A 27880-nucleotide genomic window follows, 5' to 3' on the forward strand; every position below is an offset into this window, starting at 1 on the left:
TTTTAGTCTCACCCCTTTATCCTACGCACCATCGTGTATGGTAGGCTTATTATTGCCCATTGCTTGTCATCATTTTTTTCCTCTACTCGTCGTTACACGCGTCGTCCTATGAATTACCCACGTCATCGTCTCTTAAGCCTTTTTTACTTCCTGTTTTTCTCCGTTGTTAGGGTTTCTAGTTTCTTTCTTTGAAAGAACTATTTCTTTCTTTTTTTTCTTTTCGGTTTTCGGCTACTGAGTCACCAAACGAGTTAAGGAAAAGAGAGACGAGTTTCACCAAACCATGGGGTCGATCCCCGATCCTGGCGAGTTGACCGAGTTAACCCAGCCGAGTTTCGATGAGTTCCAGCGTCAAACGTCTCTGATGACCAGCTGTACTCTCCTCTGGAAAGAACTGTCGGATCACATAAATTCACTTGAGCAGAACCTGATGAAGCAGTCGGAGACCTTGAAACGCAAAATCGAGGCACTGGACTCGGAAACCAAGGCTTCACTCGACTCACTCAAGAAGCGGGAACTCAGTATCGAGGACAGTGTCAAGATCGCACTCAGCCGAGTCGAGTTCAACACCAAAGCTGCCATGAGGACCCTTGGAGACGACGTTGAAGACAATCCGGACGGTGAGGTCGACGACGGAGACGGACTTTTGCAACACCTGAAATCAACGTGCTTGAAAATGGAAGCTAAAGAGTTCTGGAGCTTCGTGATCGGAAAAAAGAAAGAAATCGATTTGTTAAGAGAGAAAATCCCTGCAGCTTTATCGGAATGCATCGATCCGGCGAGGTTTGTTATGGAGGCCATATCGGAGGTATTTCCGGTGGACAAAAGAGGGAATGAGGGAGGAAGTGATTTAGCTTGGGCTTGTGTTTTGATTCTGGAAAGCTTAATCCCGGTGGTGGTTGATCCGGTAATCGGAAAATCAAGGATCCTTGTTACGCCTAGTATGAAAGAGCAGGCCAAAGAAATCGCGGAGACATGGAAAAAGAGCCTTGAAGAGAGAGGAGGGATTGAAAATGTGAAAACCCCTGATGTTCATACTTTTTTGCAGCATTTGGTTACGTTTGGGATTGTTAAGAAAGAGGATCTGGAGTTTTATAGGAAACTTGTCGTTGCTTCTGCTTGGAGAAAACAAATGCCCAAACTCGCCGTTTCGCTTGGCCTCGGCGATCAGATGCCTGGTAAGATTTTCTTGTTTTCTTACCTGAGATTAAATTACTCTTCTTAATTTATGTTTTCATTAATTCCTGGTGTTGCTTATAAGAGGGGCTTGTTGTATTAAAGGACTTAAACTTTTTAAATCTCAAGCACTGAAATGTTTAAGTTTCACTGTGATGTTGTGATGGCGGCGGCAGAACTTTCTGAATTAACATGGGTGTTGTGAATATAAGATTTTTAGGACATTTAATGAGCTATGTTGCTTTTAGAGTAAGTTTCATATGCCGGTTTTTGTATCCTTTGGTAGATAGTTTTTTCTTATATTTGTAGGGTTTGATATGTATGAACATATGTGATCCAGCTAAGGTGAAGAGTCATGAGCAATAGTTGACTAGCATAGTTAAGTGCGTTATAATCTAGGATGTTAATAAGCTTTTGCTTGTTCTTTTAACATGTAGCTGAAGCATGTCCCTTTTTATTTGTTAGATTACATGCTTTGAAGCTGGTTCGTGCTTGTCTAATTTGCTCCTTGGTAATTTGATTGATATGAGATGAGTGAAGCTAAGCTAAACGGTCATGGGATTGGATATGTATAATTTTTTTAGAGTGGTTCTGCTAGATTGTTACAGAGAAAAAAAATTTGAGTCACTGGTGTTGGTTTTAATCTCTGTATCATTATTTGATCAACATGTGCAACGCTCCATTTAAAAAGACTGTTTTTAGTGCATTTTTCACCATACGAATTTGCAGTGATTCATAGGTTGAGTTTATAATGTCTTTAATTAATGTATACAGACATGATTGAAGAATTGATCAGCAAGGGACAGCAGCTTGATGCAGTTCATTTTACTTATGAAGTTGGCCTTGTGGACAAGTTCCCCCCTGTGCCCCTGCTGAAATCTTTCTTGAGGGATGCAAAGAAGGCTGCATCTTCTATTTTAGATGATCCCAATAATTCTGGCCGGGCTGCGGTATGCTCATATTTACTCATACTGATAGTTTGTCTCGTACCGATGATTTGTTTTACCATTTACTCTACAATTTTAATGATTTTGGATTATACACTTTTTACTTAATTGAATGCTTGATGCAAGGTTTGCCTCCTGGGGTTTGCTGTAAGCTGTAAGCTGATTGCTGAATTCTTTTGTTTTCATTCCAGTCTTATATTTTCCTGCCGGCTGAAATAAATTAAAATCTGATGTTTTTATATGATAAAGCATGCCTAATATGGTTAATGGTATTGTCATTTCATATTCTCGTTGGCAGAGGGGATTAGGGATGTGAAATAATTACTGGATTAGATCTAAGGAAAGAGGCATCTTTAAATTGTCTGCGATTCTATTCATCTTCTATTGGTGCTAAAATCCCATGTAAATGACTATCAATTATTGACAAATAGGCTGATGAGATTGTTGGTCGTCTATAGCTTTCTCTTAAATTTTATTTTTCATTTGATTTTCTTGGCCAATAATTTTTTCTTCATTTCTAATGGTTACATTTCAATTAATTAGGTAATCTTTCTTCTTGATTTTTGCAGCAACTTGCTGCACGCAAAGAGCAATCAGCACTTCGGGCTGTCATCAAGTGCATTGAAGAGTACAAACTCGAGGCTGAGTTTCCGCCTGAAAACCTCAAGAAACGCCTTGAGCAGCTAGAGAAGACCAAGACTGAGAAGAGAAAACCAGTTGTAGTCCCTGCTAACAAGCGAACGCGTGTAAATAATGGTGGTCCGATGCCTCCTGCTAAAGCTGGCCGTTTGACGAATGCATATGTCTCATCTTTCCCGGCACCTCCTCCATTTGTAAGGTCTCCCTCCCACACCCAGTACCCTGCTCCAGTCCCAGGATACCCATCCCCACCTCCCATGTATGGAAGCAGGAGCCCACCCACCAACCCCTATGCTTACTCACCAGAAGCAGCCCCTCCTCCCCTTGCTGGTTCATACCCTGGAGCTCCCATGAACTATCCTGCATACGGGGGCTACGGTAATGGTTTGGCACCAGCATATCAGCAGGCTTACTACCGATAGACAACGATGACACTACTCTGGCGATGGTAACCACTGATACGCTGACTACCGACCCATCTAAGTTTTTATTTCTAAATGGTTTGTTTGTAATCACTAACCGTTTAATGGTAGCGATATCTGTGTGTTTAATTAATAACTGCCGTGCTTCTTGCTTTTGCCCAAAGTAAGAAGCTGTATCTCTAATGTTGATCAGAACTCTAGTACTAGGTGATTGTGAAGTAGTAATCATGATGGTAAGCATAACAATGTCTAAACTCGAGACTACCCCCATGTAGGATTTAGTTGTAGAAAAATGTTGTACTGTTTATCTGATCTGAGCCTTTTACTTTTACATCCCGTTGTGCTTTTTAATTGCTTCTCAAAGGGGAACCAAATGCCATTTATTGATGTCTTAATCATTGCTAGACAGTCTTTGATTCCATTGAACATGCATATTCGTTTATATGGAAGCTGAGACTGTTGTGGGGACTTTAAAGGTACCCCATTTCTCTCTTTATGTGTTTGTGTCCTTTGGATGACCTTTAAGCAAAGTAAGCCTGAATGCCGACTGTCTCACATTCAATGCCTTACTTACAAGTACACTTTTTTTCTTCACTTCAGCTTTCTCCTTTTTTTTCCCAGCTGTTTGCATCCCATAGAGCCATCAGACATTAAAGTAGGCTTTACTCATCAAAAAACTTTTTATCTTCATACTTGTAAAGCATCTCTTACTTGGGGTACCAACTATTCGATGATTTGCGACTTAAAGCTTCCTCAGTGCTGAAGTTTTGTTCCTTTCCATCGACTCAACCCCAAATCCAACGGCTTTTCATTGCTTAGAAACCATTGCATTCCCATATCCTAGTTTCCTTTCTGGGTAGTGTTTGCTCCAGCAACCACATCAGCAAATTAATCCACTAGGATCCATCTTTCTCCTGAACGTATTGAACCTGGCAAGTTTCATAGGGTTTAGTTCATTGCTTGGAATCAAGAAACCTGATAACATTGACAGTCAAATTCCACTCTGTTAGCGATGGTCTCAATTATTGAACAGGATGGTCTTCTCACGATGGTCTCAACGCTAACAATTCGCAGTAGAGAATATAATTTATTAGGGTTAATAGGCAAATTTATCCGGAAAGTATACTTCATTTTGGTTGATCTTTGTCATTATCTTTATGAACTAGAGATAGATTTACCTCTGTACTTTTAACTCCATATTGGAATTTGTGGTTTTACTTTTATTTGATTGAATTTTGCCATTTTTATTAACTTTTCTATTCAATTTTAATTTAAAATAGTTTGAAGAGAAAATTTAATGTTTTTCATAATTTTCTTTAATATTTAACAATAATAATTAATATAATATTAAATATAATAAACTTTTTTTCTTTTAGGATATATGTATTTTATTTTTCAAGTTTCTATTTCAGTAAATAGAAATTCTTATTTAGTTTACTAAATTTTAATATTTATAAGTTAAATTATTGTTAACTATTAAAATAAAATATTTGAAGAATTTTTCTTATCAGATTATGTTCCCAAATTATCAAAATTAATAATGAGCGGTAAATTTAAATAAAATTTAAAGTTTGGTGATAAAATTTAATTACATAAGAGTAAACTCACTCATGGTTTCAAATTATAATGAAAAATATCAATACTCACCTATAATATATACACTTTAATCTAATTTATTATAAATTTATTGAATAAAACAAATAATTCATTAACGTTACAATTTATTTATTTATTTATACTTAATGTATTTTTATGTAAACAAAATTATGTTTTAGTTTCAAACAACTTTTACTATTTCAATAAATAGTACGAAGGGAGAAAACATACCCTTTCAAGTTATATTTCATATAAGTAACTTCTTTACACCAGACGATCTCACGTTTTTAGAAACTTTGGTGGTAAAATAACTATGAAGCCACGGGTAGCTTAATTCTTTTTATTAGATCAAAGTGTAAGTTGACTTTTTTTTTAATTTCATACAATTATTGGATTAATTAAGTAGTTATACATGACGTGTCATATACATTTCTTGTTGACATACATAAACCAATTTTTAACCTTAAAAATAAATTAAATTTTCAACAAAAGATTGGATTCTAAAACAACTAATTTGGTTTTTTTTTTTAATAAAGAAAACAAAATGCAATAGAATCTCCGCTTTGGTTCCATTGGAGGAGTGGCTGTTTTCTTATTTGTCTTCTGGAATGTCAAGAGAGTGTGTATGATAAACTAGCTTTCAGCCTTCAGATGTTTGCTTAGTTGATGAAACAAGTGCATCCTCCACAAGCTTTCTGTGTTTCAGTTTTCCAAGCAGCTGGTAATGGTCGCTTTGTTACTTATATTTAGTCAATAATACCCGCATTCTCAGCTGCACCTAAACTACTAGTTGCTGAAATATCATGAAATAAAGATGAGAATGCAGTGCACATTTTATATTCTTAGAAGAATACATAAATAAAGGATCAATTCAACACCATTCTCTTCCTCCTCAATCCGGGAAAATAACCTATGAAGATATTAAATAAGTTTTAACTCCAATTCATTCAAGATAAAAACACAGCATCCAACATACAGACACACACAAAAACAGTTCCAGTGTCAATCATTAGCTGTTTTTAACTGCAAAGAAAGCAGTTCTTCTTCAGGGATAGTCTTGATATGGCAATCTGAAGTTGGATAAGCTACACAAAGTAATGCAAACCCACGGTCTATAACATCATCACTAAGCATACCTTCACTTTGATCAACGGTTCCACTTAGGAGCTTAGCAGGGCAAGTCATGCAAACCCCAAGTTGACAATCATATGGCACGGTTATGCCCAAGTCCAATGCCTTTGATAGTATGGTCTCATCCTCTTCCACCTCTAGCTCGGTAGACTTGCCTTCATGCTCCAATACAACTTTGTAAGACCTTGCTATCAAAGTCGACAATCTTTTGAAAGACCCATGGTGGGTTTTGGGGTTGAACTTCGATTGGGAGGTTGAAATTGTGGTGGGGTGTTTTGGTTTGTTGACAATTAAGGGAGGAGTACAAGGAGATGGAGTGAAATGAAGGGTAGCCATTGTTTTTTCCCTTTTGCTGCTGAGGACAGCGAGAAGCTTGTTTTCAGGGTTAGGGGAGTGTGTGGTGTTGGAAAAAAGATAAGGTTTTCCCCTATTTTTTAATTATAAAGTATACTTGGGTAAACTGAACCAACAGTCCCTAAATTTTGTTTAAATTTTCATTTCAGTCATTCAACTTTTAAAGGTTATATGATAGACACTAACATTATCGAATTGTTATATTTTAGTCACCCAATTTTTATTAACCCTTAAAAATGATGATGTGACATGTTAACTCAACAGATCAATAACTAACTTGGTACATGTAGCCAAAATATTAGTTTTGTACTTTTATATATATTTTAACGATGTAATCTTTTCAAAAAAATATGATTCTTTTAGAACCTTTTAGAATTATTGTTAAGTAAATATATAAAATACAAAACTAATATTTTACCTACACTTCAGGGATCAATTTAGTTATTAATCCTTGAGTTAAACATGTTATGTCATCATTTTGTTAAAGAGTAGCGGGAGTCATCAAACGAGTGATCAAAATGTAACAATTTGACAATGTTAGTGACTATACGTAATTTTAAACAAAATTTAGAGCCTGTTGATGCAATTTTCCCAATATAACTTACCTTAAAAACTACTACTTGTCTTCTAAATTTTTCCATAAAATCTAAGAAGACCAAATAATCATGGATCAGGTCACAGATTCATCAATCAATCTAAAAAATTGGTTTAATCAGTTAATACCAATTTTCAATTTAATCACTTCAAAGCTATACTTCAGATGGTACCTGCAAATCGAATCAAATTAAACACTACAATTTCAAGATTATTTTAGATTTTTTGGAATTAAAAAAATCAATTAAGGACCGAAATTGATCCATTTTCCAAAATTGTTGCAATTTAAAACCTCTCACTGTTGAATTTGAGCCTCAAAACAGGTTAGATTCAGAAAAGGCCCCTCCTTTCTTTCTATTTTGAGAAAAAAATTAATTAAAGACAACATATATATTTCTGATTAATTATATAATATATTCATATTCATAGCTCTACAGTCTACACCATCCGTTACAGTCCATCAGCTCTTTAGAGTTTAGACCAAGTCAATTATTTAATCTATTCTATTCTATTCTATTTTATATTTAATTTTTCTCTTATTCTTCTTTTTTTTTTTTTCGAAAAGAGATTTTTTTTTATTAAGGTTGATTGATTTTTTGTGTGTTTTATAGGTTTTTTTTTTCTTCATTTCAGTTATCTGGAAAATGGCGAACGATAGTGTTGGGATTGCCAAAGATGTCACCGAAGTAAAATTTCTCTTCCCTTCTTTTATGTTTAAATACTGCATTATTTTGACCTTCCTTTTTAATTGTTGCAATGATTTATTTACTGTTTATCCTTTTTTTTTAATTTTTCGGGGTTTGTTTAATTTTAGTTGATTGGCAAAACTCCATTGGTATATCTTAACAAAGTGGTGGATGGTTGTGTTGCTCGCATTGCTGCTAAGCTTGAAATCATGGAACCCTGTTCTAGTGTCAAAGACAGGTTACCCCCATTTTCCTTTAAATCCACTTTTTGTGGTTCATTGCTGTTTATGATTAGTGTGTTTATCATGCTAGAAGCTTCATTTCCTTATTTAAATTTCTGGGTTTTGTTTATTTATTGGAAACAACTTATATATATTTGTGATGGTGTAGGATTGGTTATAGCATGATCTTAGATGCTGAGAAAAAGGATCTTATTACCCCTGGAAAGGTTAGTAGCTTGTGTTGTTAACTACTAATAAATCTCCAATATGGTTTCTTGTTTATGTTATGTTGAGTGTCAGATACGCGTATGTTTAATTTCGAATCATGTTTAAATGTGTCTGATAAGGTACTTTAAAGGAAATGAAGTGTATTAGTGATAGTATTTGGCCTTAATTGCTATGGGATTGTTGATTATGATTTAAATGTTACGAACATTGTTTTTCCAAAACGGTTGTTTGAAGAGTGTCCTCATCGAACCTACAAGCGGAAACACTGGGATAGGGTTAGCGTTTGTGGCTGCCGCAAAGCAATACAGGCTTATCATTACGATGCCTGCTTCGATGAGTCTCGAAAGAAGGATCATTCTCCGAGCATTTGGAGCTGAGTTGGTTCTCACCGATCCTGCCAAGGGCATGAAAGGTGCTGTACAAAAAGCAGAGGAGATATTAGCCAAAACACCTAATGCATACATGCTGCAGCAGTTTGAAAACCCTGCAAACCCGAAGGTGATCTTGAAACTATGTTTTGATGGATCCAATTGTTGGTTGAAGAAGTCTGTTAACATACACTGTTGTTGGTATAGATCCACTACGAGACTACTGGACCTGAGATATGGAAAGGCACGGGAGGTAAAATCGATGCACTTGTTTCAGGCATAGGTACCGGTGGTACCATAACAGGTGCAGGCAAATATCTTAAGGAGCAGAATCCCAACATAAAGGTAAGCTGGTATATACTATATGCAGTGTTAATGCAGGTAAATGAATGACAATCTGTTTATAACATCAACTTCCTCATCAGTTTCGTTCTTTTATATGGTTTAGCTTTATGGAGTTGAACCAGTTGAAAGTCCTGTTCTCTCGGGAGGAAAGCCTGGTATGTTACGAATCACCCAATCATTGCTTATAATTAAGTTGCAGTTGGCATTTTTCTGCAAAATGGAAGATTGAAATGGTGTACTTTTATGATTATAGGCCTCGAGCCTGCTATCGTTGGCCTTCTCTATGATATTACTATAGGCAAGAAAACAAGTTTATTGTTTAGCTGACTGTTTGGTTTGTTTCATGCTTATATATCAAGGTCCACATAAGATCCAAGGAATAGGTGCTGGTTTTGTCCCTGGTGTTTTGAATGTCAGCATCGTCAATGAAGTTGTTCAAGTAAGGGTTCGGAACGATAATCATGCTTCGAGATTGATCCCTCTTTGGGCCGTGGCTCGTTCTTATTGTCGTTTTGAATTTGCAGGTATCAAGCGATGAAGCTATTGAAACTGCAAAGCTTCTGGCATTAAAGGAAGGTTTACTCGTAAGTTCTTCCATCCTTCAAAAATTTATAACCTTGGGATCGATCTTATGCATATCTTTTCTCCGTCCGGTTGGCTTACAGGTCGGAATATCATCGGGTGCCGCCACCGCAGCCGCGATTAAAATTGCAAAAAGACCCGAGAATGCGGGAAAACTCATCGTTGTAAGTTCAATTTTGGGTCTAATTCAACCTGGCAAACCAATGTCTACCCTCTATTAACATCTATAAATTTCTCTGATTCTGTTCTATAACATCAATGCAGGCAATATTTCCAAGCTTTGGGGAAAGATATTTATCATCAGTGCTGTTTGAATCAGTAAGAAAGGAAGCAGAAAACATGACATTTGAGCCATGAGCTTTTAATTTTCAACAAAGAATCAGAACAAGTTTCCATGACTGATTATTATCAAAAAATTTAATTGGGATTTTAGCTTTGCATTGTAGCTATGTAATGAAGTAAATTAGAGACCCAATTGCAAATAAAATAGCAGAAATAAGAAATTACATTATAAAAGGGTTCAATTGCAATAAAATATGTATCAGATTCAGCTGAAGAAATCTTGGACGCCTTTACCGGCGAAAACCCGATCGGAAAGCTCAGCCAAAACGGCATTAACAGTGAGTAAAACGACACTAGAGCCAGCAATAACACCGAGAACAACGCTGGTGGTACCCAAAACTTTACCAAATGCAGGCCACTCGATTTCCCTTATCTCCTCCGCCACTCCGCCGGCGAGACTGTTATCACTATTATTCGCTTCTCTCTCCTTCATCGCCTTCTTTATCTCTGCTCCAATGGCACTCAGCTCGCTTTCCTCGCTCGATTCCAGTTCCGTCTCCACTTCCTTGGCGGTCAACGTGTCTTCCGTGCTCTCCTTGCTTTCTTCGATGGCCTTGGCGGTGAAAGACCGATGTTTGTTTGAATTGCCGGTGATTTTGAGAAGAGGCTTGGTTTTGGAAGGGAATGAGAAGAAACGGTGACCGGAAGGTACTGGTTTCCGTGGCGAGTAGGTTGGAGGAGCGGCCGTTTTCGTCGACGATGCGACGGGGAATAGCAGAGGCGCGGCCATTTTTCGCCGGGGTTTAATGATTGAAAGTATGCTGAGTTTTTTTTTTTGGATAAACTAATTAAATATGGGAGATTCGGTTCATGGGGGGTCTAAGGGATTGGGTGCATGCACCGGTTGATTTTCTTTTTTTTTTTTTTGAGCGCGTGGTTGCCCAAATACTTGTGGAAGAAAATAAAAAAGAAAAAATCCCTTAAGAAAACACGACGACCGATAAGAGTCTCAGTCTCGTGTGAACTTGCTCCCTCGATACTGCCGTGGCGCCTTCTCTTGGCTATGGCTATTTTGAGGCCTTACGCTTTTCACTCTATATCTTAAAGGAAGAGAGAGTTTGAGAGATTACAAGATTTCAGAGCTTTTGCTAAGGTTTGCTCAGTTTTTTCTATCTATGAGAATGAAAGGAGAGTCTGAGGTTCTTATATAGAGGCCACAAAATCTTCAAATTTCGTGTCTTCTGGTATCTTTTCATATTCTGTAGTGTGTGTCTATATACTTCTTGGGCTTATTGGATCTGCCTTTTCTATTATGTTGGCCTTACAAGCCATATCGAGCCACCATTGATCCCAACCTTCGGAGGGCCTTTCGTCAAATTGGCTAAGCCCATTAATTATTGCCGAAATGTCGATTATCTTATCTTCTCTGGTTATGGGTTGCCCTGCTACAGCTCCAGCATATGAAGTCATTTCTTTTTTATTTCTAGCTTCTCTTCGAGATTCTTCGAGGTGTTTTATCAGCTCGTTGTTCCGTTCTCGTTCAGCCTGGAGTTGTTTTTGTAGATGAAGATTCTGTCGCTTGAGTTGTAGGATTTGATCTCAAAGGGCTGTTGTTTCTGCAGTTGTATTTAGGTTGAGGCGATGCTCAAACATATTTGGACAAAAAATACAATGTTTCAACAAAATTGAAGTCTATAATAATCCTCATACTGGAATCGAGACTAGAGGTGCTCATGGGCCGGGCGGCCCGGTCGGGCCCGATAGCCCGCCCGAAATATGGGAGGATTCGGATAAAAATATAAGCCCGAAATATGGGTTTGGGCAAAAAAACGAGGTCCGTTTAGAAAATGGGCTAGGCATCGGGCAACACTTTTTAAATCCGGGTCCGGCCCGGCCCAACCCGAATATAATAAATAAATATATTTTTATTTTAAAATGTTTTTAAAATGTTTTTTTTTATTTTTTTATTTTTAAAATAAATTTTTGGTGTTTATTTAAAAAATAGGTCAGGTCGGGCCCGAACCTAGGATGTGGGCCAAATTTTTTTTAGCCTGATCCGGCCATGAACACCTCTAATCGAGACATCTGTCGAGAATTATTTGAAAATTTTAAATCCCTAAAAAGTATGTATCAAAATGTAACCCAACTTGTGGAAATGACATATCTAACTTTTTTTTTATCTAAATATTTAATATTTCAAATCACAATTCTTTTGTAAATAATAAATTATTACTAAATCATTTTAAATTAATAAAACATAAAATTATAAAATTGGATTTTAAAATTCAAATTAATCTATTAAAAGATAACACTTAAGATTTTACTTTTAAAATTTTAAATTTTTTGCAGTTCCATTACTCTTTTCTAAAAATATTGTTTTTCCTACTAAAAATATTTTTATAATAATAAACAATAAATATTTTTTATTATAGAAACAGTAGTTATGCTATAATTTGGTTCAATGTAACTTTGTTGAAATAATAATTAATTTTTAAATATATTCAATATACAATACAGTTTTACTTTATGTAATTAGTGCAAAGTAACATTATTCAAAATAATGACTAATTAACATAATTAGCTCTAATATTATTTAAGTAATAATTAAGATACTTAGAATTTTATTCCAGTAATAATTCTATTTTATATCAATAAAATTAGCACGATTTTTGTTTTCATCAAAATATTTAATTAATAATTGTAAATTTTAATTATCACAATTTTATCCCTATATTTTATGGTTAGAGTTTTATTCAAGTAATAACTCTATTCTAAATTTGACATAACTTTTTAACTAATAATTATAGTTTAAATTATAATTATTAAATATATAATTATCACAACCTTTTAAACTAATAATAATTCAAAATTAAATATTATAATTATTTTTAAATATGAATTTTATAATACGATAAAAGAATAAAGGATATTTTCGTCAATTTTAACCCTCTCTAAATTCGTATTTATATATATTATAGATTATAAATATTGACATATTACATAAATGTTTTAATAAATATTTTTAGGTGATATGAATACCCATCGTGTAATAATAAGTAAACCTAAGAGTAGAAAAGTTAAACCTAGGACCTGTTTTTTCAGGAAAGAACTTGTGTGTTTTACCATATTTGAATACGCGTCGATCTCATGTGAATGTTCTTTTAAAGTACCATAATCTCTGTACTTTGTTTTAAAAAGTGATTTACTTATATTCGTTAAATTAAAATAAATTAATTATTTTGATAAAAATTTTATCTATTTTACTGTTAAGAATTAATTAATGTGCATTAATATGATGTACACGTGTCATTTGTTTAATTATTCTATTAATCATTTAGTTTTAATATTATAAATAAATAAATTTTTAACATAAAGAACTAGTACGATCTTTAAACTAACATGTAGGACTAAATTATCTATTTTTAAATAAAAATAAAATACAATCTAACTTTTAATACAAGAACCTTCATTATATTTTTACCGAGTTTTTTTTTTTTGTTTATTAATAATATATAAATAATGAATTTACATTTGTGTATTTGCCTCCAAATCCTCTCTTTATCAACCTAAGGAAGGTACAAGTAAAAACCCACATAATGATAAGGTGCCTGCCAATTGACAAGTTTGTAGGCATCCTAATTTTAGCAGTAAAAGATAATTATTTAGACTTTTGTGGACATTTATTAACATAATGAAATAGTTTGTTGACAGAAGAACCTATCTCCTTCTAATCATGCATATCTTCAATATTATATATTTCTCTTTCTTTGCATAAACATATATGTAATCAATGAAAGCATGAGTTTTTCCATGTTAAAAGTATCATTTATGTTGCTTTTATAAAATATAAATTTTATTTCATTTAATTTTAATTTTTAAGTATAATATATTTTACCAATGCATTCAACAGCATTAATTTTTTTCAAATACTTCCTCATCCTATGCATGTAGGTTAAAATTAAAAAATTAAATTAATTGATAATTAAAAGAAAAATTATAGATGTGTGTAACTCCAAAGAAATACCCTTAATGAAGTAACCCCAAGGGTTTTTAGTTCTTATATGTAAAGAGATGCATTTAGTTTATATATTTTAATTTGGTCAAATTTAGTGAATGTAATTTTTTCAATGATCAATTTTGGTCTTAATATTTTCAAGATTTGAAATTCAAATATGATCTAAATAGTATCAACTAATTTTATTTGATTAATTGTTGCTATTATACTTTGATTTGACACCAATGAAAATAGTTAAATCCGTTAATTGTTTTGAGTAATTTGTGAATATAGTAAGCTGACGTGACATTACGCATGCTATTTGTTGCACCAGATCCTGAAAATAGCACAATTTAATAAACTTAACAACTACCATTTGATCAAGAGTCAATATTGCAATTTTAAATATTAAAAATGCAATGACTAAAATAATTGAATTAAAATACAAAGATTAAATCCATGACTTATTCATAGTATAGGGACTAATAGTAGAATTTAACCAAATTATATTTTCTTTTTGCAATTAAGTATCCATTTATTCAAATAACATTTTTACAAATATGTAATTTACCCGTATAAACTTTTGATGCATTATTTATTTCTAATTTTATAAAATTATTTTATTTTTGTTTAATTAAATCAATGTCTAGTTAATTTATAACACCAACACAATAAAATAATTTAATAATAGAATATAAAACATTATGATTAATTCTTAAATAATATAAAAGATAAAAACAATAAAACAAATACACATCATTCATTTTGCAATACTTGTGAAAGACTATTGATACAATAATAATTCACTCTCCTTTCTTTAATTTTGGAATTTAGTCCTTCAAATTTTTCATATTTCAAAATTCAAATCTAATTGTTAATACCATCAAATTACTTTTATTAAATTTGTTTAGTTGACATTTCAAAATTGAAAATGAATAAAACCAAATATATATATGAGAAATGATTATATGAAACTGTGATTGTACGTCATCCATATCCCATACTAATAGAAAAATGACAAATCAGATTTTTCCTCCTAATTTTCAATTTTTTTTCCTCCTCGAAAAATGGAAATCAAGAGGAAAAAATTTAATTTGTCATTGTCCAATTGAAAAGGATTAGAAATGACGTGGAATCATAGTTCTATTTTAATTATTTAGAAATTTCATTGATTGTCCAATGAGAAAGCAAAGGCTGTATGGTCAATGAGCAGTGAATCATATCACTTGGGAAGGTCTAGGAAGATAGATATATTGCCAAATCCAAACTTCATTATCTATATAAAATATACGATATGAAATGTCGATATCATGCATTAGGGTGAAGACAATAGCAAATGGATTTAAAATTTTGGCGTGCAATGGAAATGTGCAGTGTCCAATGTCATATGCAATTACAAGAAGCCAATGGCCTATTCAAATACAATTCCATGAAAAAGGAAATGTCACTCCAAACCCAACAAAACCGTGAAAATGAAAATTACCCAATTCCCGAGGAACTAAATTCCAAAAATCACCATTGATATACTAACTTAGTTAACTCTCCATATGCATACAATTTTGACAGAATCCTCTGCTCTGCTCTGCACTGCACATTTTTCCTTCTTTTCTTTTCCTTTTTTTTTTTTTATGTTTTCAAAGAAATTAAAAACTTCGACCTTGCTAATTAATTATTCATGTCATATAAATTTGTTATATTTTTATATATTTAATTTAATTTAAAAAAATTAATGTATCATTCATGTCTGTTTTATAATTTATGAAAATAATTTTTCAAATTTATAATCGCTCCTTTCAACTACGTTAAAGATTCTATCGTTGTTATAAATTATACTATCATCAAACCTATATGTAATAGATTCTACCATTAATTTTTCTTTCGGGACCTTTGATGTTTGACAATCACAATAAAAAAGGTGTGAATGTAAACCTAACAAATATAATCTGAATTTTAATCATACTTTTCCCATAATTCTGTTCATCATTAGTGATTTTAAACCTAAAAAACTTTGGGAGTACATTATGTGGAAGTGGGGTTTGGTTGAGCCGTTTAAAAGATCTGTAGGACGAAGAAATCAGTTTAGAGAGCTGATCTCTTCCGACCTGACTCTAGTGTTTCAGTTCTCTCTGGCATCATTATTTATTATTATTTCTGCAATTATTTGATTTCAGTCATGTCTTATCATGTTTGTTTTTTGGTTTCTACTCTCACGTTTCCAATTTTGGCATATTACTTCCTCTCACACTCAATTTTATTTATTAATCGAATTTCAGCTCACTTAAAAAAATTTATTTTATATTTAAAATAAATTATATTAGCCTATTAACTTTTAACTCGATTAGAATCGACATTATTATTAATGTAGGAGGATACGAATTTGATTGTGCTGAAGTGCATTATCCTCCTATTCAAGGGTTGAGGAAGGGTTATGAGTAGTTCTAGGCATTGTATCAAATAAAAACCTACAATGAAATTAATGTTAAATTTTTATTATTATTTGAAGGCACTTTAGTCTTTTTATTTTAACAAAAACCAATAAAAATGAAATTTTGAATTCACATCAATTAGATTAATAAAACATTAATTTACCACTTAATAATGTTGTTAACTTATTATATCCATTAGTTGTATCTATCTATCTATATTAATAACGTTGTTAATTTAGTTAGAGGTACAATTCAACTCGATACCAACTCATGATTGATGACAAAACCATGACAACCAATTGAAGTGTATTTAGTATCGTTAATATGTTATATTTATGCGTTTAAAATTGTTTTACTCACAATTTAATTTATTTTTTATTTTAAAATCATACATATTTCATGTGTTATTATGATTAATTAATTTCATACCATATGTTTCATTATTTGTTATATATTATTTTAAATATATATTTATATTTTAGATACGTGGTTTGACAAAATTTTTAATATATGTTAACTACCTGCTCTTTCATTTAGTATTTACCATTCAAATAGTTCAAAGAAATAAAATTGAGTTGAGGTAGTATCATTTAAGAAAAAAGAGTATTTATTATTAGGGTTTTCAGATAGATTAATTTCAAATCGAATCTAATTTGAAAATACCTAATTAAAACAATTAAATTGATTCAATTTTAATTCTCTTAAACAATCTATTCAATGAATTGTAAAAGTTGAAGTAACTCTCAAGACCAAAAATTTGTCATTAATCTAGTGGTAAAATCAAGTAATGGGAATTTTTAAATTATCAAAATTGAATTTTTATTAATGTATTATTTTATATCTGCATACTTTTTAAAGGATTTATATTGAAATTTCACCAATTTTTGGGGAGTCAAGACTTGTTTGCCCCTCTAACATCGTCTTTCAATGTTTTTAAAACCGGATTAATAATCAAATCGATTTGATCAATTTAATAAAAAAAATCATAAAATTAAGAATTCAGTTCAACTAGTTTGCATTAATGGATTCACTACTCTTCTCTAAATCAATATCTTAATCGATTCTCGATCCAATCCGGTTCATACAACTTTGCGGTCCCTGATTGAAACAACATGCAAACATAGTAAGCCAAAAACAATATTAAAATTGTTTTATTGAAGCCTATACCTTAAAAGCCAAAAACAAGACCTTTGCTTCATTAATCGGGATTTACTCGCTATTATTATACCTAAATATAACCCTAAACCCTACATTTGGCCTCGTATTATTAATCTAATCTTGGGTAACCCATGTTCCTCACTTAAAATAAGTTGCTGTTGTGTTTCCAAATAAAGATGGCTGTCTATTTGTCTTAATACAAAACAAAGTTGCACGATGTTGACATTGGGTTTTGGGGATTATTTTTTTCATCCCACCAAATGTGACTTAAAAAATAAAAAAGGGGGACTTAAATTATTTTATTAGTGGAAACACTTAAGGACAAATGGTCTGGTTTTAACCTTACCTAAACCAACTAACTTTAGGGATTTTGTTAGTTAATTAAAAAGGTGAAAATTTATATTGTTAATTCATTCTTTTATTTCTCTTTACTTGAAGTTGTTAGCATATCTCTTTGGATCCTATTAGTTTGTCTCCCTTTTCAGTCTTCTAAGCACTTATAAAATATGTAAAGAGCAAACCAGACTCTCAATTTTCTCAATATTCTCCATCTTTCTTCCTCCATGCAATTTTTAGGGCTATTTTCAATTAATATTATTAAAATTATTGTATTATCCCTTTAGCGGCTACCTAGTCTACAATTTGCATTGGATATGTATAATTTAAACCAACTTGTTTTAAAAGATAAAAATAATTTTAAAGAATAATTTATAATATATATTCATATATATAAACCACAAGTTTGGAAGAGAATGTCATTTATTTTTGTTATCATGTTATTAAATTTATATTTTAAAATAATTATAATATTTAATTTAGAATTATTAGTTTAAAAATTGAAGTAAATTGTATAATTGTATATTTTTTTACTAATTTTAAAATAAAATTATTACTTAAATACAACTATAAATATAAAATTTTTACAGGAAAATTTTTTTGGCAATTGTAATTAGTTAAAATATTTTGACTAAAAATAAATTTGTGATGATTTTATTGATGTAAAATAAAGTTATTACCTAATCATATTAATTATCATTTAATTAATTAATATTAGAGTTAATAATGTTAATTAGTTATTATTTTGAATAATATTACTTTACATTAATTACATAAAGTAAATATATATTATATGTTGAATGATTTAAAATTTTTATTACAATATTTGAATTATATTAATAATTTAAATAAAATACAATTTTACATTAATTGTTGTAATTAAAAATATAATATTTGAACAATTAATTAAATATTAAACGTGTAAATGTGGGATTAGAAGCTAATATGGAAAAAGTGGTAGATGGTTGATATATAAGACGCTACTTCTTAAAAGGGTAAAAGTATTATGGAAGCTTGAATTGCATTTTGCCACCTCTACTAAAAAATATACAAATTAGTCTTTACACGTTAACAATTTCATTAATTTCTATTGTTAAAATCTAATCCATTTACGTCATCATGAGGTAAATGTGGCACGCCACGTTAAACTATCCAGTTATTCCGTCAGTTTTTAACAATAGAAATTGATTAAATTTTAACAAAAAGACTAATTTACTATCTGATTTAACGTACAATGACTATTTTACTCATTTTTTAAGTTAAAAAAATAAATAAAATGCAATATAACTTCTAAAATAAATGGCTCCATATTACTTTTACATCTTACAAGTGATTGTACCAATCTATTATAGTTAAATTATAGCATCGTTAAAACCACCCTTTATTGTTCAATTTATGATTGTTATCCTTAACATACTCAATTTCGAAAAATATTATGTGAAATAGTTATGACACGTCAACATATATATAATTCATGAAATAAATTGAATGAAAGTGATAAATAATTACATGGCATAAAACCACGAGGTCCAAGTATTTTTTAATTAAAATAATTATTTTAATAACCATAAATTTAATGACATGTAAGAGAATTTTAGTTTTGATTTTTAAAATTCATATTAGTTGAGCAATGAATTTTTTATACATAAATTCAATAATAGGATGATGGAAATCACAATTTGGGCACCTACTTCTTCTACTATATGTGATTGCAATTAACATGGCTAACCCTTTGAACAAGAATATCATTTTCATTTATAAATTTTGTTTTTAACTTTATTTTTTATTTACTCAACATATTATTTCTGCACCCCAAAGATTGTCATTGAATAATACAAACATGCTTAGAATTGGGACTTTCAATTATTACAATGGCATCAACTACATGGACCCGACATGTAGCAGCTAACTTGTCCTAAATACTAACACAATAAAAACAGCCAACCTCGTGATTTTGTACGCAAAATTTTCTCATCAATGGACCACAAAAACAACAATTATAAACCAACTGTCTCACCAGTTTCACAACACTTAAAAAGGAAAAAAAATGGTTAAAATGTGCACTTTTCAAAAATTAAGAATTTAATTTTTTAATTTCAAAATTGAAGTCTAACCATTAATACTATTAAATTTTTTAGTTAAATTTGTTACTCTGACATTTTTAAAATAAAAATATTTATTTGGTAATAATATAATAAAAAATAAGTTCTAATTAACTTAAATTTAACAAAAAATATAACAGTGATAATAGTTCAATCTTAATTTTAAAATTAAAATTAAAATCCGAAAAAGTAAAAGTACTAAATTTCATAAAATTAAAGTATAGAGACTGGATTCTTAATTTTCAAGAAGTACACAGACTTTTAACCAAAAAAAAATTACACCAAGTGCAAAACATTTATATATATATATATAACATAGCCAAATGACAGTGGCTCGAGACATCAACATCCCATGCAACAAAAGTCCAAAAAAGAACAAAAACAACCGCCAATATCTTTCATTTTCTTTTTCTAAATTATTAACTATTTTTACTAGGAATTAATGAAAAGGATAAAAAAAAAGAGAATCACCGGCGGTGGTTTTCGGGTGTATCGGATTCCGGCGACGATGAGAGTAGACAGACAATGATATCAGCAAAAGCACTAACGATGAACTTGTGGGTGTTTTTGGGGTTTAAAGTAAGGTAACAGATGAGTAGTTCATGCAGGAAGTCCCAGTCTTTGTTCACATCGGTTAAGTTCCTCGCTTCGATCATTTCTTGCATTGAAAACCTGAAATCTCTGTATGGGTCCGGCGAGTATTTCTTGACAGCAACGCCACCGTCCATCGGCGGTGGTTGAGGCGGTGTTTCGGTCGTCGTCTCGGTGTTAGGTTCAGCTTCGGGCCTTGTATCGGGTGACTCGATGATGGAGTTAGAACGACCTGGAGAAGAGAAGAAGAAACGGTGGGAAGCGTATACGGTGGCGAAATCAGGTGTGGCGTCGGCGTCGGAGTCGGAATCGGTGGTGCGAACGGAAGGTGTTAAAAGGGAAGTGGAAGCTGATGATGTTGAAAGGTCGTAAAGGGAGTTAAAGTTCTTGGGAAACGATGAAGGATCTTGTTTTATTGATGATGATGGGAGTAAGATTGAAGATTCGTCCATTGATTTAAGATTTGTGAAGCAGAGATGAAACATTTTCAAGAACATATTCGACATTTTTCTTTTTGTTGTTGTAAGAAGAAGGGAGAGTAGGAGAGATTTTGAAGATGATTGAAAAAGGGCTCTGAAAGTGGTGGCGATGTGGGGGTTTTATCGGCTGAAAAAAAACACAAGCCTGAGCTGCTTAAGAAAAATAGATTAGAAAAGTAGTGTTTGGTCTGACTCATTTGATATCCGTATGGGTTATTAAACTCGATTTTCAATTTTTTAGATTAAAACTTAAAAATTTACTATATTTGTATTACTATTTATTATTTTGCGGTTAGGGGTGAATTTATTTATTTTTAAACAATTATAGTAACGGAATTATAATTTTTTAAAATTTTAAAAATATTTTTATCATATATTAATTTATAATTTTATAATTTTAAAAAAATTAAATATATGTTTTTTTTTAGGGTCAAATTTACAATTTTTCATTTTTTAGGCTAGCACCTACATGCTCCCGTTTGCATTTTCTGCAACTATTTGCCTCTTGAGAATGCGCATCTTACCACAGCATGCACACATATTAACAATTAAATTTATTTTTATTATATATTATAACGAAAAAATATATTAAAATTAATGAAAATAAATTTATTTTTAAAAACTGCTGACTTAGTTCGGTTAATATCGATATTGTTATTAATATAAAAAGATGTAAGTTCAAGTGTGTCAAAAAAAAAAAAAATTGAGTGTCAATAGCAACATTTTCTTTTTGTTTGGATCTAAAAGCATTTTTAAAGTTTTTAGATGGAATAGGGTTAATTTAATATTTTTATTACGATTGGAAAATATTGTGAAAAAAGTTTAGTTTCTAAATTATAAGTATTTAGCAGTGTTGTTAAAAGTGCTATAATAAATTAAATATACATTTTAGGCATACGTTGAAAAGTAAAAATAAATTAACTTAAATGATATTCAAATTCATTAATATTACGATATGTAAAATATAACTTTTAAATAATCAAATATATACTATATTTTAAAAAGTTTTAGATGAAAATGGTTAATTTAGTGTTACTGGTAAGGTTGAAAATGTTTTGAAAAAAATACTTTAAAAATTGTTGTAAAACTGTAGTTTCAAAATTCTAGCCACTCTAGTTTCTAGTTCCTAATATTATAGTATATGAACTATATAAAATTTTTAAATATATTTAGGTAAGTAATATAAATTTATTGTAAAATTTAATTTGAATATATAAAATATTAAATATTTGAAATAAAATTAAAAAATAAACAATTATAAACTTAAATAGAAATATTAAATATATATTTAGTGTTTGCAATTTAAAGTAAATTAAGTACAGTACAAAGTTTTATAAATAAAAGCCAAAAACAATTTATGTATGCTTGGTTGAGTATTAAATGAAATTGGGGAGAGAGAGTGAAAAAATAAAAGAAGAAAAATGATAAATTTTCATTTCGGTATATATAAAATAAAAGAGATATATATTAAAAAAAACAAAACATTTTTTCGCTGTATCAAACAAATTCTTTTATTATGTACACATAAATTTTAGTAAATTAACATCAGCTTTTAAGTAAGTTATAATTTTTTTAATTTCATTAAATTGATCATTAAGATGTAGACCATTTTCTTTGTCATAATTAGTTGAGTTCAGCATCAGAGTTTTTCAATTAAGCGGTTGTGATGCTTTATTATCATCTTAAACAAAATTGATACATTAAAATTGAAAGTAAATTTAAAATTAAAGGGTCCTAATAATTTGAAAATATTAAATAATAAAATATTTTAAATGTTACAAAATATTTTACATATTCTTTCTATTAAAAGGGTAAATATACAGTTTAATATTTAAACTAGACTTCAAAATTCAAGTTGATACTTAAGGTTTTTTATTTATTTAATTAGGTATTTAAACTTGATTTTAAGATTTAATTTTGTATAAAGTTTATTCAAGTCCAATTAAGTACTTAAACTCAGTTTCCTTGTTCAAATCAATACTTAAACTTCGATAAGTCTTATTTAAACCGGTTTGAACTATGAAATCATGTTCGAGTACAATGTGTAATTATCGAATTAAAAAATAAAAATAAATACTTTTATTTGGATTAACTCATCTTCAAAATATGACCTTCGGACATAGAATTATGGAAGTACATTTTTAAAGGGTAGAAAAGTAATTTCCTCTTCCTTATCTCTTCTAGGTTCTTCTTCTCTGTAACAGATAGGCGACTTAGCACTAGCTGTTGTTGTTGTAGTTGTGGGTTTTACATTTTGCCCTTTGTAACAAAATCCAATTTTTCTTTTAAGACATATATTATCTCTCAGAAGACTCAAAGTCATTGATCTGGTATTTTTCTACTACATTTGTCAGCTTGTTAGATCTAACTACTGAAAGCTCTCTCCTTTGTTGTCTTCAAACAGTTCTTTACCATTTCTACTGTTTAAAGATTTAATTTTGACTTGTGGGTTAGAGTTCAAAAGATCAAAATTTTAATCTTTGGGGGTGTTATTTTTTTTCTTCAGGTTAAAAGTGGGATTATTTTTGGGTTCTAATGATGTCAATTCCTTCACCTTCTCATATGGGTACTCCCCCTCATTCTGAGAACCCTCATATGGATACTACTCCCCCTCTTGATAACCCCCATGACATGGGTAGTTCACACATAGATATTCAACAAGATCTCAACTCTCATATGGATACTCCCCCTCATACTGAAAACCCTAATGATATGGGCAGTCCACATATAGATATTCATCAAGATCTGTTTCCAGAGTAAGTTTTTTTTTGGTTCTCAATTTCTTACTTATCTGCTGTTGGATGAGTTTAATTCATGTTTTTATATAGAAATTTAGGTTTGTTTCTTAAATATTTCATGTTCAAAATAGTTTGAATTTAATGAATTGAAGGTTAGTTTACCATAAAATTGAAGAATTTTCTTTGCTTTAAGAAAGCATGGAAATCCTTATAGTTTAGTATGGTTTACTAGATCTCAATGATGCATGGTCTTTTTTGGGGGGCATTTTGTGATCTAACCCTATTTTAAAAATGTAAAAACCACCTGTAATTGGAAACTATTTACAGTAAGTAGCTACTGGGGAATCTTATATCTTTGAACCCTGTGATAAACCGTCATTCTCGTTCCAAAATCGCCTCGTTGTTCCTGTGTATTCATCAGTTAGTGAGCATAGCAGCGTAATGGCACATTAGTAGCTTCAACGTATCTCGATATTAAGTTTAAAGGTGTAGATTATGTTTTCTTGACTGCTGTTTTATCCCCATTGCAGTTACTATGGTGGAACAGCTCCGGCTTCGGCTCCGGCTCCGGCTCCTGCCCTGGATTCTGCTCCATCTGAGCCAAAACATGAATTTGAGGGAAATGATAACCATAATGGAAATAATGATAGTGCTCCTGTAATTAAAGATAATAATTCCCCTCCACCAGTTCCACCTGGTAGTAGTGGGGAAGGATTACCTTATGCTCCTATACATTGGCCAAATGCTGGTGATATTTGGACCTGGAAAGTGGGGAGGAGAGTCAACAGTGCTGGCTTCTATGGCGATAGATTTCTCCATGTTCCAGAAAGTCTTCGAAAGCCAAATAGTCCAAAAGTCTTTGCGAGCAAGCCAGCACTTGAACGTTTTATCCGGTTGAATTTCCCGGATGCAGATGTTAATGCGTTCTTTGCTTCATTTGTTTGGAAGATCCCTGCCATTGTGGAATCTCCTACTAAAGGTTTGCTAAAAAACATATAGGTTTTACGTTTGTGGTGCCCTTTATCATCTTGTGAGGAAATTCGATATCTAACTTTTTTTCACAGGATGTAAGTTGCAATGCATATTGATTATATAAGATTTAGTGTCAAATTAGAGGTTCTCTTTAGGTTAGCTTAGCCCAGGTTGATTTGGTTTAACCATTAAGATTTGTTCAAGGTGAATTGGTGTGGAGTCAAATCTTTAAATTTCATGTTGGTAGGTTAAGAGTTTTGAAATGCATTAGTAATGGAAGAAACAAAGAGCAATTACGGGGGATGCTTTTGTGGACCGAACCTATGTTAGGAAAGGCCATTAATTTCGATTCTCTAATGAAGGCTTAGGTTCTTTCTCTTGTGATTCTATTTCAGTTGATTTTGTTCTTAGGTTCGTTGATTGCGATTTTTTTCAATGAATTTCCTTCCTTTCTAGAGTTAGGTTTTCTATTTATCTAACAAGTCTGGTCCGGATGTACCGAATAATAAAACCTAAGCAAAATTTCTTTAAAACCCTAAATTGATCTAGGTCTCCCTCTAATGAGTCCTAAGGTTTAGTGTCTTTTTTGTATTTGAACTGTCAAACCACAATAGATCATTACAAAAATCGAGCTAAGGGCACGTGTTTTTAACATATTTCCTCTTTACCCTGTCTAGGTACCTTATACAAGCTAGTATCGGTCTAGGCTTTCTGCTTAAAATTCTACGAAAATTCTTTGGAGTTCCTTTACTTGTTCAATAAGCTTCTTTAGATTTGCCATGTTTGTATCATATAGCAAAGTTTATATAAAAAAATTTAACACATAAACAAGAATTTTCTTTTGAAGAAAACGGCCCCATGACTCGACCTCACCTGATCATAATGGCCTTTTGCGCTGCGCCTTAGTGCCTAGGCGCTCGACTTGACATCACTGTTAAATATATGCATGTTGGAAACATTTTTATCCGACACTCTTGCCAAATTTTACTCATCCTCATCAAATATGTTTGTCAAAGGTCGTTGATTGCAGGCCTTAAAGACCTATAAACTAAGAATTAATCTGTTTCTTATTGCTACTGCTGATGACCTTATAGGCTTCTTTTTTCTCGTATTATGTCTGCTTTGATGAACTGTATGTTATGATGAACATTCATGGTAACGACCGTCGCCTTGGAAGTTGCAAATGAGGAGGTACTGCCATAATGGCATAATAGCTCTAGAACAGTCGTACCTGAATTAAGGTCGGTGTTTAGCTATGTGTCGGTTAGGTTGTGAATGTATGTGCCTGTGGACATCCTTTAAGTAGCCAGTAGGCATTCCAAGTGTTGAGTTTGAGATGAAGTGTCATTATCCAAATTGATCCATTTCCATTCATTTTTGTTTCATCTAGGGATAGGGAATTGTTGACGTAGTAGTCCATGTTATACTCATGCAAAATTCTTTGTTCTTCTTTTCTGGCCTATTTATCACTCCTCCTGAAGTTCGAAGTTGCAGGATGTTCATTTTCTTTTCATTGCTTAGCTAAAATACTTTTACCTTTTATGTGATGAATGCCACCTCTCATCCTTTCAGTGGCAGCAGCGCCTGCAGCACCAGCAGAAGGAACAGAAGATGATAAACAAGAAAGTGACACAAAAGGTCTCCGTAGAACCCAAAGGAAGAGGGCTCCCCCTCCTCCCCCATTCAGTACTCCGAGTTCCATCGAAGGTAAAAAAATCCGGTGTTCGTGTATGTTGCTTTGTTCTTTGGTTACTTATGGTTTCTTCTGTGCCTATTAATCAAATCTCTCTTCCTGGAAGCTGAAGGTGACGCAATGTTCATTTTCTCTTAATTGCTTAGCTGAAATACCTTTTTTCTTTAATGTGATGAATGCCAACTCTCATCCTTTCATCGCCAGCAGCGCCAGAAGAAGGAACGGAAGATGTTAAACAAGAAAGTAACTCAAAAACTCCCCGTAGAACCCAAAGGAAGAGGGCTCCCCCGGCTCCCCCAGTGAGTACTCCGAATTCCAGTAATGGTAAAAAAATGCAGAAGAATAGTAAAGGATCAACCAAAACTAAGCGACCAACTCGCCAGCGCGGTAAAGAGTCTGCCCCACCCCCAGCTGAAACTGAAGATATGAATAGCGGTCTTGATTTGTCTTTCTTAGACAATGAAACGGGAAGAGGTTAGAATTGGGAATGCTTACAATTTTCCTGAAAACAGTTTCTTGTTTCTTCCTTTCATTCACCTTTTGAAATGGTTGCAGCGGAATTCGACAACTACCTCAGTTCTTTGGATGAAATCCTTGCTCAGCCTTTCTCTGAAGAACCATTTTCGCATCCAGCAGAGATGCAAAACTCGTTTGCAGGAGACAGCGAAATGGCTGAAGCTCGAAGGAAACTATCTTCCCTTCTCGATATGGATTTCCCTTCATTGATTTGCTTCAAAGACCTCGAAGAACTCGCGGGTCTAGCATCCAAACTCCGAAAAGACCCCACTCTTACCGCCGAACAACTCGTGAAGCTGAAGTTAATAGAAGAGATCCCATCATTTTGCGAGGTGTTCCTCGAAAACAGGGAAGTAATGGAACAGGCAGATAAGTTCTTTAGAGGCCTTGACGACAACAGGGCCAAGGTCTCTTCCCTGAAACAAGAATACAGCGAGTTAAAACAACAGGTAACAAACCTAGAGTCCGAGGTAGATTCCAACACAATGACCGTGCAAGATATCGACAACCAGATAGCACAACTCAAAGCACATCGAGCCGAGCTCACGAAACTGATAGACAAAAAGAAAAGAGACAAGGATGAATTGACATATAACCAAAAGTTGGTGGCAAACTCGATACCGAAAGTGGTGCATGAGGTACAGCTTGCTAATGCTAAAAAACCAGAATGGGAGCTAAAGAAGGAAAATGCATTAAAGCGTGAAGGTGAAATACTAGCTAAATTTGCTCCTTTAAAAGGGTTTTCCCTTTGAAAGAAATTATGTGTTATCATATCATTGTCTGTTGGTAATATCTTGAACACCATAGGTATGGGACTAGTTTTATATTTATTTAGTGATAATAAAAAAACAGTGGTAGCTTTGCTGAGACTGCAATTTGGTAGTGTATTGCTTTTGAGGATTGTTGTAACTTGTTAACTTTGGCTAGTGCCCCCTTTCTACTTTTCAACGCTCAAAACTCAGTAATTACTGTTTCTAGTTTTAACTTTTTGTAATAATGTTAATGACAAATTATTTGGTCCAATAAAATTTGATATTTTAATCTCAACGGCTGAGTAATAAAATTCAAATTTGATTTAATTTGTGATGTTGGGACCAATTGAATCGCGTAAATTTGATCAAAGTTATAAAATAAGGTTTAAATATTCATTTAATTCTTAAATTCATCATTTTTTCTTAAGTTGGTACTCGTGACATGATAATATAGACATAGTTTTTTAAAAAAAATTAAATGTTTTAAAATATATATATCAATTTTTAAAACCATAAAAAATTATAAATAAAAAATACTAAAAGTTTTTAAAG

General features: G+C 32.1%; 6 protein-coding genes across 10 annotated transcripts; 3 read left to right on the plus strand and 3 right to left on the minus strand.

The window, feature by feature from the left end:
- The first annotated feature begins 138 nt into the window (after positions 1 to 138).
- Positions 139 to 3515, plus strand: LOC105800520 (FRIGIDA-like protein 4a). Its single transcript, XM_012631710.2, has 3 exons — positions 139 to 1178; positions 1951 to 2126; positions 2693 to 3515. Exons 1-3 carry the CDS (start codon positions 284 to 286, stop codon positions 3182 to 3184), a joined length of 1563 nt encoding a protein of 520 aa, XP_012487164.1. The 5' UTR covers positions 139 to 283; the 3' UTR covers positions 3185 to 3515.
- Positions 3516 to 5178: 1663 nt separating this feature from the next.
- Positions 5179 to 6335, minus strand: LOC105800521 (ferredoxin C 1, chloroplastic). 2 transcript variants are annotated; one of them, XM_052620499.1, is made up of 2 exons: positions 5917 to 6335; positions 5179 to 5573 (listed from the first exon to the last, which is right to left on the minus strand). In XM_052620499.1, the coding sequence occupies exons 1-2, from the start codon at positions 6245 to 6247 to the stop codon at positions 5527 to 5529; spliced, it is 378 nt and encodes a 125-aa protein (XP_052476459.1). In that variant the 5' UTR covers positions 6248 to 6335; the 3' UTR covers positions 5179 to 5526. The 2 variants fall into 2 exon arrangements, with proteins under 2 accessions (XP_052476459.1, XP_012487165.1); XM_012631711.2 differs by lacking the exon at positions 5179 to 5573 and having other exon boundaries at positions 5700 to 6333.
- Positions 6336 to 7164: 829 nt separating this feature from the next.
- LOC105800522 (cysteine synthase) lies at positions 7165 to 9738 on the plus strand. Of its 3 annotated transcripts, none has more exons than XM_052621333.1 (11): positions 7165 to 7182; positions 7493 to 7545; positions 7674 to 7783; positions 7936 to 7993; positions 8229 to 8492; positions 8570 to 8707; positions 8811 to 8862; positions 9067 to 9146; positions 9232 to 9291; positions 9373 to 9453; positions 9554 to 9738. In XM_052621333.1, the coding sequence occupies exons 2-11, from the start codon at positions 7504 to 7506 to the stop codon at positions 9644 to 9646; spliced, it is 978 nt and encodes a 325-aa protein (XP_052477293.1). In that variant the 5' UTR covers positions 7165 to 7182; positions 7493 to 7503; the 3' UTR covers positions 9647 to 9738. The 3 variants fall into 3 exon arrangements, with proteins under 3 accessions (XP_052477293.1, XP_012487166.1, XP_052477292.1); XM_012631712.2 differs by lacking the exon at positions 7165 to 7182 and adding an exon at positions 7216 to 7343; XM_052621332.1 differs by lacking the exon at positions 7165 to 7182 and adding an exon at positions 7314 to 7332.
- A 14-nt stretch (positions 9739 to 9752) lies between these two features.
- LOC105800523 (preprotein translocase subunit SECE1) lies at positions 9753 to 10756 on the minus strand. Its single transcript, XM_012631713.2, has one exon. It carries the CDS (start codon positions 10359 to 10361, stop codon positions 9837 to 9839), a length of 525 nt encoding a protein of 174 aa, XP_012487167.1. The 5' UTR covers positions 10362 to 10756; the 3' UTR covers positions 9753 to 9836.
- Positions 10757 to 19819: 9063 nt separating this feature from the next.
- LOC105800524 (transcription repressor OFP12) lies at positions 19820 to 20843 on the minus strand. Its single transcript, XM_012631714.2, has one exon. The coding sequence runs from the start codon at positions 20682 to 20684 to the stop codon at positions 20055 to 20057; it is 630 nt and encodes a 209-aa protein (XP_012487168.1). The 5' UTR covers positions 20685 to 20843; the 3' UTR covers positions 19820 to 20054.
- A 1987-nt stretch (positions 20844 to 22830) lies between these two features.
- Positions 22831 to 27623, plus strand: LOC105800525 (uncharacterized). Of its 2 annotated transcripts, XM_052620864.1 has the most exons (6): positions 22831 to 22987; positions 23164 to 23413; positions 23926 to 24374; positions 25940 to 26074; positions 26265 to 26534; positions 26616 to 27623. In XM_052620864.1, exons 2-6 carry the CDS (start codon positions 23193 to 23195, stop codon positions 27326 to 27328), a joined length of 1788 nt encoding a protein of 595 aa, XP_052476824.1. In that variant the 5' UTR covers positions 22831 to 22987; positions 23164 to 23192; the 3' UTR covers positions 27329 to 27623. The 2 variants fall into 2 exon arrangements, with proteins under 2 accessions (XP_052476824.1, XP_052476825.1); XM_052620865.1 differs by having other exon boundaries at positions 22873 to 23413; positions 26268 to 26534.
- Positions 27624 to 27880: the final 257 nt, after the last annotated feature.

The sequence above is a fragment of the Gossypium raimondii genome, chromosome 9 (genome assembly GCF_025698545.1).
Source record: "Gossypium raimondii isolate GPD5lz chromosome 9, ASM2569854v1, whole genome shotgun sequence".
In the NCBI taxonomy this organism is placed as follows: Eukaryota; Viridiplantae; Streptophyta; class Magnoliopsida; order Malvales; family Malvaceae; genus Gossypium; species Gossypium raimondii.

Excerpts from the sequence above, each read along its gene's own strand:
- LOC105800525 (XM_052620864.1), top strand. The coding sequence starts at position 23,193 with ATGATGTCAATTCCTTCACCTTCTCATATGGGTACTCCCCCTCATTCT. Across the intron at positions 24,375-25,939 it reads TGTGGAATCTCCTACTAAAG|TGGCAGCAGCGCCTGCAGCA; the intron begins GTTTGCTAAAAA and ends TCATCCTTTCAG. Across the intron at positions 26,535-26,615 it reads AGACAATGAAACGGGAAGAG|CGGAATTCGACAACTACCTC; the intron begins GTTAGAATTGGG and ends AAATGGTTGCAG.
- LOC105800522 (XM_052621333.1), top strand. The coding sequence starts at position 7,504 with ATGGCGAACGATAGTGTTGGGATTGCCAAAGATGTCACCGAA. Across the intron at positions 7,994-8,228 it reads ATCTTATTACCCCTGGAAAG|AGTGTCCTCATCGAACCTAC; the intron begins GTTAGTAGCTTG and ends GGTTGTTTGAAG. Across the intron at positions 9,454-9,553 it reads ATGCGGGAAAACTCATCGTT|GCAATATTTCCAAGCTTTGG; the intron begins GTAAGTTCAATT and ends ACATCAATGCAG.
- LOC105800521 (XM_012631711.2), bottom strand. The coding sequence starts at position 6,247 with ATGGCTACCCTTCATTTCACTCCATCTCCTTGTACTCCTCCCTTAATT.
- LOC105800520 (XM_012631710.2), top strand. The coding sequence starts at position 284 with ATGGGGTCGATCCCCGATCCTGGCGAGTTGACCGAGTTAACCCAGCCG. Across the intron at positions 1,179-1,950 it reads CCTCGGCGATCAGATGCCTG|ACATGATTGAAGAATTGATC; the intron begins GTAAGATTTTCT and ends TAATGTATACAG. Across the intron at positions 2,127-2,692 it reads ATAATTCTGGCCGGGCTGCG|CAACTTGCTGCACGCAAAGA; the intron begins GTATGCTCATAT and ends TGATTTTTGCAG.
- LOC105800524 (XM_012631714.2), bottom strand. The coding sequence starts at position 20,684 with ATGTCGAATATGTTCTTGAAAATGTTTCATCTCTGCTTCACAAATCTT.
- LOC105800523 (XM_012631713.2), bottom strand. The coding sequence starts at position 10,361 with ATGGCCGCGCCTCTGCTATTCCCCGTCGCATCGTCGACGAAAACGGCC.